This window comes from Electrophorus electricus, chromosome 6 (assembly GCF_013358815.1).
Source record: "Electrophorus electricus isolate fEleEle1 chromosome 6, fEleEle1.pri, whole genome shotgun sequence".
Lineage (NCBI taxonomy): Eukaryota > Metazoa > Chordata > Actinopteri > Gymnotiformes > Gymnotidae > Electrophorus > Electrophorus electricus.
In genome coordinates, this window is record NC_049540.1 from 7,482,250 (window position 1) to 7,502,798 (window position 20,549).

Here is a 20,549-nt window from a genome sequence, read left to right on the forward strand (position 1 = left end):
CACGTGTAGAGAAACGCGACAGGTAAACAAAGAAGCACACATTATTTCCAGTATCATTTATTCAATTTTCATCGCTCGAACGCTACCCATCTTTAACATTCTCACTAAAACATAAACATTTAACATTCTCACTAAAACATAACTACAGAAGCGAAAAAACATCATTTTACGTAACAAACTAATATAAAAGTGTTAACCTATAAAGTACAATTTCTGCGTTATGAAGTACAATACAAATCTGTACGTCAAAAGCGCATTTGACTAGCTAGCTAAAGTCTCAGGTATTTTGTTGGCCCCTCTATTGCTATTTCAGGGTTGTGACAGCGGATGGCGGTAGGGACACATTTTTAATTGTGGAAGTTTAGCGCTTCACGGTGCTCAGGATTCACCTGCGTACTGATTTAGATTACAATCAGACACGAGTGTTTACGGAGAATTAAACTGCGTAGTAGGCTACTGTAGTTATACATTAAAATGCGTTCCAGGCAAAAAAAAAAGAAAAAAAAAAAGACTAGGTGAAACCGAGTTTACTTTCAAGTTTAGCACAACTGCATGAAAATTTTAAAAATCAATTATTTATTTAATGGACAGATCCCTCAATTGTTGATATGCATGAACAGATAATAATCAGAGAAATACAGGAAATCAAAAAACGTCAGAGAAAATAAAGAAAAATTAATTTATGCAATAATTAAAACTGAAGTCCATGTGATGTTCTAAATTGTGTGCTTGGTGGACTGGACTCAGTGTTTGTACAAACAGAATAACGTAAGCCCAGAAAGCAGCACTAACTGTTTATATTGTGCAAACATTTTTCACAGTCATATTGAACTGCATACTGTAGTCAAAAACTACAGGGTTCATATTTTAGAGGATAAAGGGATATTGAGAGTCCAATGAAAAATACCTTGATTAGACAGGAGGTAATAGTCACTTGTACTCATAGGCTATGAATCACACATACACATACATACACATTAACACACACCAAACTAAAAATATTTATACATTTCAATAAATCAAATGATGAAAAGGGTCTGTCATGCCAGACTTATGTCAGAAATAAATCATTACAAAATGAAAACCAAACCTAAAATTAAACAGAAAAAAAGTGCACTCATCTATTCCCTGATAAAGCCACAAGCATTTCTGGTGCAAAGAGCTTTATATAACAAGAGAAAGTAAGAGATAAATAAATCTGCATCTGCACTTATAGAAGAGAGGAATCTAGAGAATAAGAAGGCGTAGTGGTAGTGTTATCTGGTGCCTGCCAGTCAAGGACTTATTTCCCCATGGAGCTTCACAGCGTTCCAACACTGGATGACATAGTCCACAGGAAGTGTGTTTATTTGCACAGGAAGCAGGAAGTGGGGTGCGAGTTCATGAGGTGTTCTTGGAGGTTACCCACTGCTGCTGATTAAGGTCGGGACGCTGTCTCAGTTAGGGGGGCACTGGTCCTGAAACATTTGGGTGGCTTCGGGATATAGCAGTTTGTATGGACTACTGTGGCATATTGTTCAGGCTGCTGTTTGATCCTCCCAGCCCGTTTTCAGCCTTCTGGAAGCTTCTGATGGCGCTGGGGACCTGTAAACCCGTCATCAGGCTCAGGCCACCGCACCAAACCTGCAGGATACGTAGACAGTTGCAGCATAGTCACTGCAGCTGGGACTGAGTGACCACGAATATTTGAATAAGTCGACATGACTATTTCAACTAGATCTGCTAGCACATTTTTGAAGTCGTTGTTGTAAATTGCACCTGAGTCAGAATGTACGGACCCCAATACTGACCTTTTTTGATCTACTGTTCCCCAATGACACAATACTAAATCCTACTAAAGCCTTTCATACTCATTGTGGCCTGTAATAGCAAATGAAGTGCATAACCTTCCATTTGTAGAAGGAGGTGGACTGGCAGATGGACAAGTGGGTCAGATTTAATTTTACACAGCTACATATATCTTGCTTTCCACACTGTACTGTACTGTGATACCAAAACATTCACAAGCTCCAGTTTCAGTATCTGATCACAATCACACTGCAAGTAGTTACTCAGAAGCAGCGTGACTTTATTCCAGTATAGAACTTACTGTTGTGCACATTTTGGATTTAATAGCCAATACAAAGAACTCATGCAGTTATGATTACTTAAAAACAGCTGATATTACGTGACCCACACTACACGGCCCCTCACTCACCATAAAGGCTGGAACCACTGGCTGAGAGAACTTCGTCTTAAACATGTGGAGCAACTGCTTGCTGTCTGCATTGTAGAATGAAAGCAGGCCTGCAATTGAACAAAAAATCAGAAAGAAGACAAAGGAGTACAGTTCAGGTAAAAAAAAAGAAACCCTGCTGTCGTTCAGCTGGACTGCGGGTGCACAGGAACACTGCTGGGTGGTATAGCGGAGTCCTGCAAGAAGTCTGTTCGAGTTCCTTTATTCTCGAGTCAGTGGATCTGGCTGCCATTCGATCCTCAGGTGTCCAGTAACCTTCAGCAGTGTGAGGAGCAGGGAGAATGGGGATATAGGAGCTTCTGTAATCCTATTCCACACGAATAAACCCAGGACACTGGACTACAAGTGCAGCTACTTTATACAACCTTTTTCGTAAACTCTTTTAGATTTGGTAGAGCTATGTCCTTATGACATCTAAGAGGGGGAGAGCTAAAGAAAGTCATGCCAGTAAATCACATCAGCAGACAGCATGTCTTTCATGTTTGTAATACTGCACTGTATAGTAGAGCTGCTGTGTGATATGGACAAAAATATATTGTGATTTTATTCCTATATATTGAAATGGTGTAATACCTAGTATTAGATTTAAATCATTAACCTAAAGTGACATAAAGTTATAGATTTTGAGCAAAATTGTTAACAGTTGGATCATGTGAATGCCATGATTAAAACATCTATAGATAAGCCATGGGGAATTTCTGGAATGTCTGAGATGCTCACATGGAAAAAAAGGGAACAAAATGTGATTTTTACAGGGCTTATTTGTATTTTACATTCTACTACAAAGGCTTAAAACAATATAAATCAATAAACAATACATTGTCTAGCCCTAGTGTAAATACACTAAATGGGCGTGAGGTAGGGTACCTCCATCCAGGTCACAGTAGACCCCGATCCTCTCTGGTACAGCCACCTCCAGGCTCTTGGCCTTGTTGTTGTGCTTGGCAGCAAATGAGCTCTGCAGCCAGTTATTAACGTGGATGCACCATGTGCTGTTGGTCTTGCCCAGCTGGTCAAATTTGCCCATGTTCCGGTATGCTACGCCCATGCTGTAGGACTTGCAGTCTTTCAGGGCCTCCACCTCCCAATAGTGCTGGCCGGAGTCAATACTGGTGTCACCTGAACCCCCAAAATAAATAAATAAATAGAATTTATAAATGATATGCCCATCCAAGTTTGTGGAACGTGCAACATTACTGTTTAACCTCTATTTTACTCACAAAATAGTGTAGTTAGGTACTCAATGTCTATGACATGACCAAGTTTATTTGAAGCTGTAAATGTTGTGCCCAAGCTAGTAGCATACCCAGCACCGTGTAGGATTCGCCAGTAAAACGATCTCTGCCTCCTCTAGGGGCTGGTGACCTGGGAGTCGATCCTCTTTTCGGAGAAGGAGTTCCACTTCTGTAATTACCAAGGTTGGAAACACATAGCTGTCAGTCCTCAGATGCATACAGCCACAGTTTACACTACACACATGCTGCTAAGGGTCTTGGGGCAGCTATGGTAAAACGTGCTGATTTGATTGCAAACACATGCTCAGAGAGCCGCAACAGAGAAGAAAACAGGAATGATGAGTAGACTTATACAAAAGAAATGGTAACAGATCACCCTGGGTTTATAACACACACCCCTTTCGTTAGAGACAACACCTCTATAAAGACACACACATACTTCAACAAGATGGGACATTGAGAACCAATTAGAAAAAGGGTTTAAAATGAAACAGCCATAACCAACTATGGCATTAGAAACTAAATGGAAAGCAGTGATATGTGGGTGGAAACACTATTCAAAGCTTGTAGAGCTGTTGTCAGTATTGGCAACTTGGCCAATTTTATAATCACATGTGTGATTATAAAATACTAATAACATTTTACTGTGTATTTGTATGGATAATTTGAATTATGATGGTTCAGCATCAACAAAACTTTGAATAACCATAGAATGATAGTGGAAATGTAATGTGTGGAATGCCTTAGATGTGGATGTAGTGACATTTGTACATGTCTACAAATGTCTTCATAAGCCAACAGACTCATCAGTGCTCTGTCTGTAATCTAATGTCTGATGTAATATCCAGGCTCAGTGCTTTTATATGACTATGCGGAATTCCAGGCCACTGCTCCACCCTTTTCTACAACGACAGATGTCAAAGTGCAGCAGGGTGTGTCCATGGAAACAGACAGCCCCTCCTCCCACAGCCATGTGGTACATGCCACATGCTGGCTGGGAAGCAGCTGGTGGATGAGTGACGGCTTTAACAATAGGGGTTCTGCCAATTGATATGCAGGGAACTCTCAGGCCACACCCTCTGGGGACTTTCTACACCGCTGAGCAGAGTCATATGGAGCAGGAGTGTTAAATCTTTGAGACGTGGTGTCAGCTCAGTTATTATATAAGACAGATGTCCTTGACACCTTGTAATGTTGAAGATGATACAGCACAATGGTTAGTGATCTCTTGAACAGAGAGCTCTATGGTGGGATGAATAATGAAGAAAATCGTGGATTAGGCTCTGTTTTTTAATAGGCTGGTTACTCACCAAAGTCATAAAGGTGTGGGCATGGAAAAGATTTGCATGGAAAATAAATTTAAAACTGTGCTTTAATGCTTTGATACGGTTAGTGTCAGTAAGTGAGGTCACTGCTTTGCCACCAATTCTTTTAAGAGAGAACAAAGTTTGAAAGAGTACCATAAATTTGTCAGAGAAAGTTAGACAAAAATTAAGTCAGTTATAGATGGAGGCATCACGGAAAGTGGACCATCGCGGAAAAATCTGTTCATAATAACAAACATGGAAATGAAGGATGTTCTCCATCTACAAATGACTGTTTCAATCAGATTCAGCACACACAGTACACAACAAGTCTTCATTCTAGGTGGATATTAACAGAGACCACGCATCCCAGCATAACTGGTATTTCATGATGTAGAATTACATAGTTAGCCAGATAGCCTTCCAATCTAGCAATGTTGCAAATCAAGTCTATTCTCCAAATGAACATTCTGGGTAACCTCAGGTTAAATCTCTAACTTTTAGAAGTGAAACTTAGAAGCAAGCTATCTACAACGATATTTGAGATTTAGTTATCTGGCTAACCTAGTAATACATTTTCATAAAACACTCTTCTCATGCGCAGACTGCAGACAGGATCTGCCTGGTGCTAACACATCAGCCTCATAGGAGGAGACAGGAGGAGGAGACAACAGGAGGAGACTACAGAAGAGGAGAGAGGAGGAGGAGATAGAAAGAGGAGACTACAGAAGAGGAGACAGAAGGAGAAGACTACCGAAGAGGAGACAGGAGGAGGAGATAGGAGGAGGAGACTACAGAAAAGCAGACAGGAGGAGTGGATAGGAGGAGGAGACTACAGAAGAGGAGACAGAAGGAGAAGACTACTGAAGAGGAGACAGGAGGAGCAGATAGGAGGAGGAGACTACAGAAGAGCAGACAGGAGGAGTGGATAGGAGGAGGAGACTACAGAAGCCAGCAGAAGCAGTGAGCATCTAAAGCTCTGAGGAAGTATCCAGCACCATCGCCCATGAACACAAGGTCACCTTGTCATGTTCTTCAAATTAGTGAGATGTGCGCTGTCAATGAACAAGAAGGGAAAATATAACAAATCAAACAAGAGGATGGGCTGGGAAAGTGGAATGAAAAGGGAACTGTCAATTGAGTATGTGCCAATGAAATATGAAATAAGTAGTATTTTTGTTCCTTGAGACTCCAGTAGCAAGCATGGCTACAGGAACAGAGGGGATGTAGGGAAATCCTGCAGTCAGGTCTTGGCTCCTTAATTAATCACAAGCTTCTGGAATGATCAGTAACACAACACCCCTATTCCCCCAGGAAGCTACAACACAGGCCTTTGCAGACCCTTGATGCCTTGCGAGCTTCTCATCTTCAAAGCACGCCACTCAGGGCTGCATTTAATAAAGCATTCAGAGCGCTTTAGACCTGCCTGAATGTGAGGCAGAATTTAAACAATAAGATAGTTCGAATCAGCATTAAGAACATATTGCAAGCATTATATATCTATTTGGGTGGAGTTTCCATGTTCTCCCTGTGTTTGCATGGGTTTCCTCCCACAGTTCAAAAACATGGAGGTTAGGTCAAAGTGGCCACCTTAGTAAATTGTCTCGTTTTGTGAATGATTGTGTGTCTACATGCCCATTAATGGCTACCCTAACTGGATGTAAATGCTGGTAATTGTAAAGCAACCTTGGGTTCCTTGAAAGGTGCTATATAAATGTAACCTCATTCATTCATAATCCCATATGGACAACATGTATTTATATAAATACCAACTGCAAATGAATAAAAGAATCCCAAAGGTTATAAGTGATATAATAGCTTATACAGTATCAACATATGAATGACAGAAGCTAGAATTCTCCGTAACAACAGAAGCTCAGCACTGTGTGACTGGTGGAGAGTGGGTTCATACCTGCCCTTATTCTCTTTGCCTTTCACCTTGCTGTCCAGCCCTTTGCTTCCCTGAGGGTCCCACTCCACACTGTTCTCCTCCACCTTCAGGTTCAGGTGTGAAGATGACGGGTCAAAGCCAAAGTTGAATGCTGCCATTGGGAGATGTGTGTATGTTACTTTTGCACCGCTTGCTTACTCAAAGTTTTGTTCAAGATGACCGTTTTATCTCTGTTTATTGAGCTGTACCTTTGGTTTCCAAGGTGACAGGATCGGAATAGTCCCCAGCAGCTGCTTTGTTGCAGGCTCGTACCCGAAAGTTCATGAACTTAGAATCAAACTTCAACCCTGAAGACAATTTAAACATACTTTACTAGGAACACTGCTACTAGGATACGTTAACAAATACGGTAATCCCAAAACATGAGGTCATTTGTTTATGTACACTACAGCCCAAAAATATGGACGCTATGGAAAAAACTTGACAACTCAGTAAGGAATGCACCTCCCATCAGCCAAAAAGACTTCTAGAACGTTCAAAGACCCGCAGTGCATGTGGACATGCAGGTGTGTGTGTGCCTGTGTGCATCACGTGCAATGCGCAGAGGGTATGAGCTACCTGTCAGAGTGTATTCCGTGGTCTTGATGTTATCCACGATCTCCCAGCAGCGCTCATCTTGGACCCGTGGCAGACCCTCGTGGTTGGCTTTCCTGTACTCCAGGATGTGGTGGTCGATCTTGCTATCTTCCGCCGGCATCCTCCAGACCACAGTCACAGCGTTGTCCACCACCAGGCAGTCCTGCACCTCAAATTCAGGAGCTCTGGGTACTGGAGAGATTGAAGCACTAATTAATGCGCTGTTAATGTAATCAAATTTATTCACTTTGGTCATTATTTGATAAAGAACACAAATATCTGTAATGTATTAAAACATCAATATTTCTGTAATACATGGAGCTGTAATATATTCTGGAAAGTAATAATTTACATTATGGTTAAAATGAAAAGACAAAATCATTCACCAGACTCAATAGTTCAATACTAGGTACACTAAAGGTTTTTCAGCAAAAACTCCAGGACACAATCTTTCAGAAAAGTGGTTCAACACAGTGTAGAGGACAGACTTGGGAATTCTGTACATGACAGATGCCTGATTTACATGACACTAGCCAGTGCAGCTGGGGCAGGTACTTTGGGTGTCAGTGCCTCAGTAAGTAAAGGCCAGCTACTGAAATCACACTGCCCCTCCCACCAGGGCTATACAGTAGCCTCCGGGGGTTCAGGGTAACAGCCATCTCTCTCCAGCAGTGTCAGCATAGTCAGTTTCTAAAGTTCTACTTTAGCTTTTGTTCTTCGTTTCAGCCAGACCTGATTCAGATTCAGGTAAAGAAGCAGAAAAACAAATAAACAACTAAACAACTGAATTGAGGGGCAGTAGTCACTAATGAGGAGGTCCTGCACAGCTTATGCAGAGGGAGCAGAGGCAGTTGGAGCAGAGGCAGCCTTTTCTCTTGTGACCTGCATCCCTGCCCTGGCCCCAGGTCAGCACTGGCCTCTGATGAACTGTAATACAATCTCTCCCACACTGTTCTACATATATGAGTCATGTGGACATTATTTAGCCTAGTCTGACAAACCCTCAGAGAACGAAACTTGTTCCAGTGCATCGCTGTGAGAGACATTTGATAAAGGGGTGTTGTAAAGTGGTCCATAGGGGCTCCTGGGCACATGTTCCTTCTTAAGTCCATGGGGAGAGACCTTCAAAGCTGCAATTATGTTCAACTCAGGCAGTTACTGGATGTTCAGCCATCGATTGGTTGTAGTGTATCCGCTACACTACAGAAAACAGCCAAGCAAGCTACGGCTTTTACAGTCAGGAACAATCGAGGCACTTAATCAGTACAAATGTAAAGGATATCCAAACAAAAAGGAATACCTGAGAATTGGAGAGAGGCAACTTTTATATTTGTTTACTTGTACATCCAAGTTGAACTTCCTCTTGATGGGGGTAAGGGAGAACAGGAGCCATAACCCTCCGGTTTCTGGAGTGGGCTGTGGCTAACAGATCATTTCAAGCTTCTAAATTAGACATGTTTGAGCTTCATCTCCTCAGCCCATCAGCAGTGAATGGCAGATATGCTCATAGTGAAAGAGCCCAAGGTCTTTCGACTGAACAGTGGGCAGCAGACGTAGCCCAGGAAGAAAAAGAAAGAGGGGGACAGAGAGAGAGGCAGCCAGAGAGCAAGAGAGAGAGAGAGACAGCCAGAGAGAGACAGAGAGACAGGTAGAGAGAGAGCGAGAAAGATAGGCAGAGAGAGACAGGTAGAGAGAGAGCGAGAGAGATAGGCAGAGAGAGACAGGTAGAGAGAGAGCAAGAGAGATAGGCAGAGAGAGACAGGAAAACAGAGTGGCAGATTGACACAGAGAGTGAGAGGCAGAGTGTGACAGAGAGAGAGTGAGAAGTAGAATAGAATAGAATGAACATTATTGTCCAGCCAAGGCAGGAAAATCATATCATAGACAAATACCATGTAGACACATCACAAAACTACACAAATTACATACAATTGTAAATCAGCTTGATTTTTTTGATAAAAGTGATTGCATTTGGCACAAAAGTACCTCTAATGATGTGTCATTAACAATTCTAATGGATTTCCTAATTACAGGTCCACTATAAAGTTCCTCCTTTGACCTTTGTTGGTGGCCATCTTAATGATCCTGGTCATTTTGTTTGTATTTACTGATATTAGGGCCCATACATAAATATTAAAAACAAAGATGCTTTCTATCAAGCTGACATACACTTCTCCCAAAGTCTTAACGCTAACCTCAAACCAGTTTCTGGATATCATTCTTTCATATACAATCAACACTGTATGTAAAACCCAACTGATAATCCATGTTCTCATAAATACTTAAAACAATTAACAATCTCCGCAGATTGATCACAAAGTGAGGGGTGGAAGTGGAGCTACGTGATTTAAAATAAGTTCTCTTTAAAATAAGTTTTTTCAGCATTAACTAACAGAGAGCTGAATTTACACCAGTGAACTACAAAATTACTAAAACGTGGTAAGGGTACCCGCTTTAGTACATTGGACATTGGACACACACGCACGCACGCACGCACGCATATCTATACACACACTCACACATTGTTTTGCATTGGACTAGTGCTAAAGTCAAACCTCACACAAATAAACTATGCACTCCTGTTGCAGTCTTGCACATTATCCTACTTGCTGCTAGAGTACTGTACTAAACCAGCACTGTACTCTGAACTGTTCTGGCTGCTACCGGTGACTGCTATGTTCAGGGTAGCATGTCACTGATTGCTATGCACAACTTGCTTTACATATGCCCAGTACTGTGTACTGTACTAAATTGCACTGTCTACTCATTTTGTATTTGTCCTGTCCTGTATGTATTATTGTTTATTTAATGTTTATTTAATGACATTTTGCACTATATTGGACTGTTTGCACTTGTGTAGCATGTTGTCTGTTGGACTGTTGTTTTTATGTTGCACCATGGTCCTGGAGGAACATTGTCTCGTTTTTGTTGTGTACTTGTATATAGCTGAAATGACAATAAAACCTCTTGAACTTGAAAACCTCTTGAAAAGTCTAGAGAGCTCCAGTAGTACAATTTAAAAAATCCCAATGCTAGCAGAGGTGTTAAAGCGGGTATACAGTTCAAGGCTAATGATAAAGTTCTCCCATACTGGCCACTGGAAAATCTACAGCTGTAAAGTAACTTTTTCAGTGTGTGTTAAAGGGACTTAAATAAAGTGTGCAGGGGGTTGTTTAACACTATATACTAATTTTACTGCATTCCCACTCCAAATTTTTGTGGGCTTAGTCAGGGCTAAAGGACAGTGTGCTAGGGTTATTTTAGACTCTTAGCTGTGCCTGGCTTTGGGGTATCTGTGGACCTGACCAATTCTGTGCCCCACAGCATGGTCCTCATACACACACTCACACACACACACTCTCTCTCTCACACACACACACACACACACACACACACACACACACACACACACACACACACACACACACACACACACACACACCTTTGCTTGCACCATCACATGTGTACTTGCTCATACTGAATGCATATGCATATGCAGTTCATTGTTCGTGGTTCTGCTTATACAGGCTTTTAACTGCTTCGTGCCCACACCTCCAATGCCCAGCATCTCAGAAACAAAATGCCTCATCTGCCCAACATCTAAACCAATGGGCACACAGCATTCAGTACAAAGGGCAGAGCCAGGCCACAGGAAGAACAAGACATGATGCAAAAATGTAATTCGATTAGACTGTCAAAAAGGGTGAACATTATACAGCATGATGATGGACACTTTCAACATAACACGATGAAAATTAAAACCACTTAGCTGTGGATGTAATGTATTTGCTCCTTCTACAAACAAATTACCAAGCAAAAAAAATCTACAAAACAATATAGTTTCTGCATTTGTGATCAAACCCATGGAAATATGTCATAACAACTTGTAACAACTTGTCTATAGCATTTCCCAGCCAGTACCGTCTTCAGCAGGCTGGATAACTACAGACTGATGTTACATCACAGGTCTTGGGTGTACCGAGGATACCCAAGCATACCAGTGAAGACCGTGAGCAGCAAGAACTCAAACAGCTCTACGAGGAAGCAGATAACAGCTATATGAACAATATCACAGTGTGGGAGAAGTCATTCCGATTGACAGACACTGTGTTTCTCTCATCCAACTACACATAAATTGGGAGTGGGAATCTCAGTGAGAACACCCCAAAATGAACTTCCACGTAATAAATTTACCATATTTTCCCTGAAGCACTAATACCTCAGTCTAAACGTAATCCTGACATGACCCTCACTAGCACTAATACAAACCTCAGTCTAAAATTACTCCTGACTTAACTCTCACTAGTGCTAATACAAACCTCAGTCTAAAGTTAATCCTGACGTGACCCTCATTAATGCTAATACAAACTTAAGTCTAAACTTAACCCTGACGTGACCCTCAGTAGTGCTAATACAAATCTTAGTCTAAACTCAGTCCTGACATGCAACCCATGTGGAGAACACTGGAGGGACTTTCCCATGTTCCCCATGCCCCGTTCGGACTCACCAGGGAGGAAGCGGAGGCCCTGGAGCAGCTGGCGTTCCTGGCTGAAGTCCACCATCAAGTGGCTCATGGTATCTGTGGCTTTGGGCTTCATGGTCAAGCGGAAGGCAGGAGCCATTGTTACCCTGACACGTGTCATAGGGGGAGAATTTACTATTTCGCAAAAGTAGAAGCAGAGATATGTCACATGGTATTTGTGTATCTGTCACCCCTAGTATTATTTTACCAGAGACATTATGTTGTTGGATATTCATAGCTTAATTAGCTTAAATGAGCTTAAAGCGATATGAATTGCATTCAATGTTTTAGCAAACACATTTTGAATCCTATGGTGTGTTAGGTCCCAAAGCATGCTTTATGTAACCACAATCAAAGCCAAAGCATTGTGCAGTGTATCATGACCAATTAGAAAGTATGTGTGATAGGGATGTATGCAATGTTATAACCACATAAAAGCCCACCAATAAATAGCTTTGTGTTAAATAGGTCTGACAACTACACTGTGAACTATCCACATATGACACAAATTCAAGACAATCCCTGACCACAAAGTAATTTTCTCTGGGGATAACCACACACACACACACACACACACACACACACACACACACACACACACACACACACACACACTCTCTTTCGTAGCATTCAGCTATGCATAATGTCTTTCCTACTAATGGTATACAAAAACATACAAACCTGAACAGTGTAAAACCTATAAATATTGTTTATTTATCTTAGTAAATAAATATTATTCATGCTCTCGTAAGAAGAATGAAGTCAGTTGTATACAATGGTATAAACCATTCCAAGAAACCCACTAAACAACAGAAGTGTGTGTATGAGATGCCATGTGGTAGTAACTGCCTGGTGAGCACACACACACATCCAGTAGTTGTGCTGAGACAGAAATGGAGAGTGTACCATACCTATCTTTAATCTGTTTGGCAGCCTTGGAGATGAAAGAGGGGGTATGAAAGAGTGAGAGAGATAAGGGGGGAAGAGAGAAGAACAGGAGTCGTTAGTAGAGCCATGCAGGTGAAGGGTGAGCATGCAGTACATTAACACACACTCACACACACACACACACACACTCACACACACACTCACACACACACAGAGCCAACAGGCAAGCAGGAAAATCTTTATTCCTCTTTTAATGATGCTTAAAATGTCCATCCTCTAATACAGTAACACAGACATGCAATTTCTGAAACAATTAGTCTGTTAGCTCTGAGTTGTATCGGTTACCATTAACCAGCAGAAAGTTAGCCACCATTTTGTTAACTGAGTAATCACGTATGCATTAAAAATTGGGCTGTTGCTGAGATAAATAAGATTTGTACCAGAAAATCAACTTTGTTATTGGTGGATAGGAACACAAATGCAGTGAGGGGAAAAAAAAAATTGTCCAATTAACATTTGCTAATTACAAAGGAAACCTTTCCTTTATGCTGTTACACTACAGGTGCCTTGCTATTCAGGCATGCGTTCTCATCCTGTATCTCTTGATTTTGTCACATTGCTGTCTAGTAGCTACCAATAACAATCTGAGTTTTATAGACATAACTGACCTGAAATCAGTTGTCCCTGTTCTCACACTGCTATTCCTTAGGATGCAGGAGGCAAAAAACGGACTCCAGATAAGCAAGCATGCACTCGGACATATAGAAGGACAGCGTTACTTACCTTGGTAAACGCTTCCTGGTCTTTGATGTCCAGAGCGTGCGTAGCAAACTCCAGGAGCTCCTCTGAGCTCTCCAGCGCATTCGTGCTCTGAAGCATTTGGTTCTGACGGGGACACAACAAAGAAAAACACAAGACGCAAACAGCATTTTACAGCCCTACTGCAACACTGAGATGATTTCTGTGGCATGAGCTCCGTGGGTCTGGAGGACTGCTGTTGACTTGTGTTGAGTCCTCTCATATTTTCAGTCTTTCTTTCCATCTTTCTTTCTTTCTGCTTCCCTTCTTGGGTGCCCCGTGGAAAGCAGATGGAGGGCCTTTGCATTGAGCTACATGATGACCTCAAACTAGCGTTTTGTCTCTGAATGGGGCTCTTCCCAACCTACTTGCAGACTCTGTGTAACTCATGATGACAGCCAACAACAGCAAACGAAGCATTAGCTAAAAGACATACGACACTAACATAACAAACTTCAGCTCCAAACATAATAAACCATAACTTCAAGCAAAACAAATTTCAGATATGAATGTAATGGCTTCGGTATGGGGCTTTTGAGTGAGATTCATTTCAGGATCTGGTTGGTATTGATATATGCCTATAAGAGCACAGATAAGTTGCATGGTTGCACAGAGCAGTGGGAGATGGATATTATTTGTGTGTGTCTGTGTATATGCATGCATGACTGTGTGTGCCTGTCTCTGTGCATATATGCTTTGTTACTTTGTGTGTGTGTGTAGGTGTGTGTGTGTGTGTGTGTGTGTGTGTGTGTGTGTGTGTGTGTGTGCTGAACTTGATGTGATAAGGGCCTGACTGGGCTGGGTTCTGATGGGTTCTGGTGGGGTTGGATGGCTAAGCACTTATCTGGGCTCATTTCACTCTGTGTTTTTCCTGCTCAGTGGGCCACAGAAGTGCCATAGCAACACGATGACAACATCCTGAACATCGTCCCAAAGACTACTCAACAACTCCAATGGCGCAGGTATTCACATACGCATGCATGCACGCACACACACACACACATACACACACACACATACACACACACACACACACATGCATGCATACACATGCACGCACACATACAAATGCATGCACACATACACACACGCGCGCACACACACACACACATGACTGCACAGTTACCAGGCTCGCAAACGTTGTGACTTTGTGATCATTTTAAACACTCATTAAATGTATCCACATCCCTGTGAATATGAAAGACATGCATGATATCAATGTTTTAACCACATCTCTCACAATTCTTTGGGGCTGCATGCAGAGGGTGGCGTTACCTGTAATTCATGTGATTTTCTGGCTTGTTCTTGTTTGATAGTGTTGGTCATGCTCTCTTTGGCTTCTTCCAGAATGGAGAACAAGGTGTCGAACTCCTCTTCCAAGTCGGACACCACCCGGCTTGAATTGACCTGACGCAGCAACATTCAGATATTTAGGTCTATCAGTACAATCTATGGCTTGTATTCTTTTCAGCTGACTCTAAAGGGAACATGGCCTTAGTCCTCACCCAGCTGGCTGTTTCATGCCAAGGGTCTTACCTGAACTCCAGCCAGCAAGTGATTCAAAGTTTCGATGAAATTGTGGAGCTCCTCATTTTTATTGGCTAATGTGGTGATTATCCTTTGTAGGGCCTCCTAGATGACCAGAAAATAAACTTTTATTATTATTATTATTATTTTATATTAAATTATTTGTATTTATTTTTAATTATTATACTTATTTTTGACAGTGACAATTTAATAGGTCTTCAACTGCAGTTAATGCTGGTTATTAAATGAAGGTTTAAATAGAATTATTAATACATTTCATAATTGCAATACTATTGAAAATATATTAATATGTAATCCCTCATATTCTCTGTTTTGGGACTGGAACACCAATTTAGATTTGAAACAGATCCCATATGATTATAGATAGAGATATGCAACATTTTATTATTATCTTATTATCTATATTCCTAGATTATCTCCTTCTTTCTCTAGGGTGTCACATATGTAATAGTTGTGTAGTGTATATGTAGCTACTTAAATATAATAAGCATTTTCTAAATAATTTCTAAATACCTTAAACTCACTTACCACAAACAAATAGATTTTACTTTTCATTTTAACAAAATTTACTTGGGGCTGATCTATAATTGTAGCTACTGTAAAGATAACTAGGCAGTTAATTAATATATGCTAATAATAAGATAAGAAATTGTCTTTAACTTTTATACATAGTCAGGACACTGTCCTTAAAATGGATATAAACACACACACTCTTTCTCTAAGGTGCTGAGGGATGTTGAAAACCCAGAGATGCTCAGTGAAAGGACAGCTCCTCTCCTTAACAAAACCACTCATTACCTTTCAGTATCACTGGCTGAGAAGAGAGCACTATGCTGAGGAGTGCTTGGTTTCGTAAATAAACACCTTACACATTAAATCTGCAACTTTATAGAAGGCAAAACAACAACACATACACTTTGACCTGATGCAGTTTGATGCTTTGGTGAAGTTGTCCTGGCCCTGTACAGCTGTCTGGAATCGCCAAACCTCAGTCTCTTCAGTGAAGCTCTCTACACCTCTAAAGTTAGGGTGAATCCTCATCTCCAATAGTCCCACATAAGGTGCTAAAATGCCCATTCATCATTATTCAGCTATGAGATTTCTGTATCTATATACTGTCTACAGAAAACCTAGTCAGTTACCTTTTTATAATACGGTTAAAGCCAGACAATGGTTCACAACATATAAATGTTTATTGCATATATTCCCATTTCTTGAACATATCACACTAACTTTTTGAAAATTATACAATGTAATTAAAGGACCAATAAGTCATTTTTACCACCAAAAAGTAGAAAAGAGTATTTATGAAAGTGATTATTTGGTATTTAAGTTTTTTATAAAGTGAAACTCACATGACCTGAAGAATCAAATTGTTTCATAGTCCACAAATAAGACAGATTATGCTCCATAGAGTGGGTGTCCCACATGGAGGCATCCAAGTTTAGAATCAATTTAGTACAGAATCTCTGAAACATCCAGGCCACTAGGTGTCAGTATAATGGCTGTTTCACACTTGAAAAAGTGTGATTTATTGCTCTTTTAATTTCATGTCTTGTCATAGTTTGGGGTCATCATAAAATTATCCTTTACTGCCCCTGTATCATTAGGTCACTCACTGTGCAATGTTATTTTGAAGCCAGGTAAACTGGAAATTATATCATCAGAGAAGCTCTTATGAGAATAATGGGGCCACGGCAACATTGTAATTCGCCGTCGGTGACGACCATCCGTTATCTGCTATTGATATAAATCCCAGAATATAAGAAATATTTTTTGGTGCTGAGAATCCTGGAGCCAGTCAGATAAGCCCCACCACCCACCTCTGAACCTTATGCATCACTGATGCATTCCCATGCCCCACGTATCTTGGCTTCTGTAATAGTAGCATCTTGATTTGTTGAGCAGTTTAGCTCACATTCAGATGGGGGTGGACACCCATCTGAATGACCCATCACACATGCAAAAGCTGTGTGGGTGGAGCACACTGGCCTGCTGTAATCCTGGACACCTACTGCATTATTCAGATCTGGTTTTGGACTCTTCACAACACACGGGGGAACCAGGAAACATAATGCACCTGAACTGCAGGGCAAGGGGCTCACTTTTTACTTTCTTTAAGTATCCCAGGAAGAGTGGGAGAGGGAGGGAGTGAGAGGGAGAAGGAGAGAGACAGAGAGAGTTGGAGAGAGAGAGAGAGAGAGAGAGAGAGAGAGAGAGAGAGAGAGAGAGAGAGAGAGAGAGAGAGATATTCTATGATAAAGCGGATTTAAGGATTAGGCCACTCAGCTATCTTTAGATGCAAGGAGACACCACCACACGGTTGGAAAGGGGCCTATACATCCCATGAGGGTGGAGGACCCAACTACAGAGGTGTGATATACATGTGGAGTCAAGGGGGGTGCACCAGAGGGCGTGCAGTTAACACCGGGGATCAATATTCAGACAAAAACACTGGATTTGATTCCTTATACCAATGGTTTAGGCTAAATACGCAATTGTTCAATAATTTCATTGTGCATCACCGCAGTGAAGTGCATTCTTGATTTCACATCACAAAGGTTTTAGCATAAAAGACAGTTTAAAAGGATCCCTATTGGCTTAGAGTTACTTCTGGTGTAGGATCTGTTCTTATTACCCCAGTTCTTACTATAAACATTACAAAAGAATATTAAACACAGATCACAGGTCAGAAATAAAGAAGGATCTCAGGTATCACTGGAATGCATCTCCGAAAGAGGCTTCAGCCTTCAGAGATTCTACCAAGAAAGGACTGCAATTCAGTAAAAGCAAAGTACAGATAATCTGTTTAAACTGGGCTATATCAAGTCCATTCTATTCCATTCCACTATGTGAGAGACATCAGAGCGTTTCGCAACCTGCTGAGTTTTGTGCGTTACCTTGGCAATCCGTGGCCGCTAAAAACGTGTGCTAATGAGAAGAGAAGCCAAGCAGCTGACATCTCTTCGCTCCCAGTGCTACTGTTTGAATGCTGTAGTGTAGCTGGAATTGTGGCTGGATGAGGGAATGTCACCTTAGCTTCTGTCAGTGTGCAAGCAAGCTGCTGACCCAAATAGGACATGCAATGGCAGCAGTGAGTGGTGCACAGCTATGACACAGCAGTTTTAGAATGGCACCCATAGTTGTGGAATGTGGATAAAAAGATAAACAGTTACATTGCTGTAACCCAAGCAAAGTATATACATAAATTGTTTATAAACATTCCTTGTCTCACCTGCACACAAACAAACACACATTTGACTTGTCTCTTGGTTATCCTGTGAGTCACTGAGGACACAAAAACATGGGCAGACATCTATTTCCTAAACCAGAGTGTATATAAGAGCACAACACATGAGCACATGCAGCCAGCGGACACCTTTAGGGTCTGACCAGTAAGGGTCTCCTTGCAGGAAATTACATTCTTGACAATCCAGGTTTACAAGGAGAGCAAATAAAACATACATACATTTAACTTAAATAACAATCAGATTAAAGGACGGGTGGGGAGGTTTAGGCTTTAACCCAGCGAGAACAACCTGAAACACAAGTCTCCTGCTCACTGCTCTCACTATCAGATGAGTAAGTAGGCTCTCAATGCCCAGGGTAAATATAATGAGAATCTGTGCTACAATACTCCAGTCTCCTCAAAGGCTACATGCATGACCTAGTTCCTCAGAGTAAATGCACTCTCTCCAGAGAGAGCATGAATGTGAGGTGCATGTGTGTTTTGTGACCAAAACAACAGGCATTGATTATGAAAATATGATGCATTTCTGTTTAATCGTTCAAACAGAAACACACACACACACACACACACACACCCCTAAAAGTTAAGATCATTCCTTCCATGGGAACATTCAAATGTACATGTGGGAGAGATGTGAAGGAAACAGAGCCCTCTAATCTGCTTTCTCTGACAGGCACATGATCCAGCCACTGTCAGGCCAGTCAGTTCAACATCATTACTTTGAGTGATGTCACCTCTCCTACAACTCTGTCCAATAGGCTGCTCTCTCTCTCTCTCTCTCTCTCCCTCTCTCCCTCTCCCTCTCCTATCTACAAAGTAAATACTGCTTTGGAGTCTTCTTCCGTGTAGCGTTCTAATCCACCTGTTCCGTCACAGTTTAATAGACTTCTAATGTATAGACTTCGGCTTTAAATAAAATATAACAACATTTACGACAAATATTAATCTCTTCAACTTCATTTTTTTTTTCCCGCTGAACATACTAGTTTCCCACGTCCATAAGGCTGCCATGACTTTCTCATTTACTACAGCCTAGTTATGGTAGTGGGCGTGCTCTTGCACGGCATTGATTACGTCCAACAACTTTGTAAGAGGATATGCGCAATTTTTCATCATGCGCTTTTAGCACAGCGTATCATTCTTACTAACGTTGCAAGACACATCAGAGAAGGCCTTATATCGAACAGACTACGGCGAGACCACAAGGTTAAAGCTCTTAGTTTTCGGGCTCTTGGCATAGTGCTGTTACCCTCCTACCAACGTTTCTGAAAGACACACGGGTATAGGAATAAAGCAATAACCGCAAATCTACGTCATTCGACTATGCATACACGAGCAAGGATACCGAAAATAGAGGAAAATATTGATCCTTTTTAGCATACACAAGCGAGAAGGACATGCTAGTATTTAAGAGTTAAAGAATTATCCGAGAGACGAGGCTACAATGTAACGGTACTGCTTATGTTTCAGATACAATATACCGTTTTATTTTCAGATAATCACAATCATTTATGCTAATATATTAGAATGTATAATTCTATATACCACTTACTTTTTGAGAGTCCATACTGAGGACGGTAAGCAACAAATTCAATACATGGAGGAGCAAGTTTCAGAGCAAGGAAGACGCTTATCCCTTTGGAACAAGGCGGAGCACTTGGAACATGCGCAGTGTATCAGACTCTCTTGACACACACATACACACACACACAAACACACACACCGTCTCTCCCTGATGCATCAGAGCACCGGCAACAGAACATTTCTGCATATTATCTGGTGGTCCTTTCTTGATTTGGATCTTGATCTTAATTTCCATTTTTAATTTAGATGTTACTAAACGTTCAGCAATTTATAGTGCCTCACCTCGGCACTTGGTTCAACTTCTGAACTACGAAGTGCTGACACGGGGCATCGTCATCCAGCCGCAGAGTCGGAGAGCCACCTGCCGTTCGGACGGTGCTTTTAGATCTGCATCTTAGCTTCACGGGCGTTAATAGTAATAGGCTATTGATAACGTCATCGGGAGCAGATAGATAATGGATAGATAATAGTATTAATAGATAATAGTTAATCAAATAGATAATGCTTAACAATTTATTAACCTTAACCTTTATTAACCTATATTACATTTATTAAATGTAGTAAGCAGCAAAACCAACTTTGTTTAATACATGTAGTATTAAGCAAAATCGGTCATGTTTTTGTTAGTGGTTAAAGAAAACAAGGGCCACGTCTTTA

General features: G+C 41.1%; 1 protein-coding gene across 7 annotated transcripts; it reads right to left on the reverse strand.

The window, feature by feature from the left end:
* Positions 1-41: 41 nt before the first annotated feature.
* Positions 42-19,961, reverse strand: fsd1l (fibronectin type III and SPRY domain containing 1-like). Of its 7 annotated transcripts, XM_027018809.2 has the most exons (15): positions 19,861-19,943; positions 18,294-18,346; positions 15,047-15,142; positions 14,786-14,917; positions 13,496-13,597; positions 12,736-12,758; positions 11,810-11,931; positions 7,285-7,494; positions 6,915-7,013; positions 6,688-6,817; positions 5,798-5,830; positions 3,543-3,640; positions 3,104-3,355; positions 2,198-2,286; positions 42-1,623 (listed from the first exon to the last, which is right to left on the reverse strand). In XM_027018809.2, coding segments are annotated over exons 1-15 (1,563 nt in total). In that variant the 5' UTR covers positions 19,862-19,943; the 3' UTR covers positions 42-1,500. The 7 variants fall into 7 exon arrangements, with proteins under 7 accessions (XP_026874610.2, XP_026874614.2, XP_026874612.2 ...); XM_027018813.2 differs by lacking the exon at positions 18,294-18,346 and having other exon boundaries at positions 19,861-19,961; XM_027018811.2 differs by lacking the exon at positions 5,798-5,830 and having other exon boundaries at positions 3,543-3,637.
* Between the last annotated feature and the right edge of the window lie 588 nt (positions 19,962-20,549).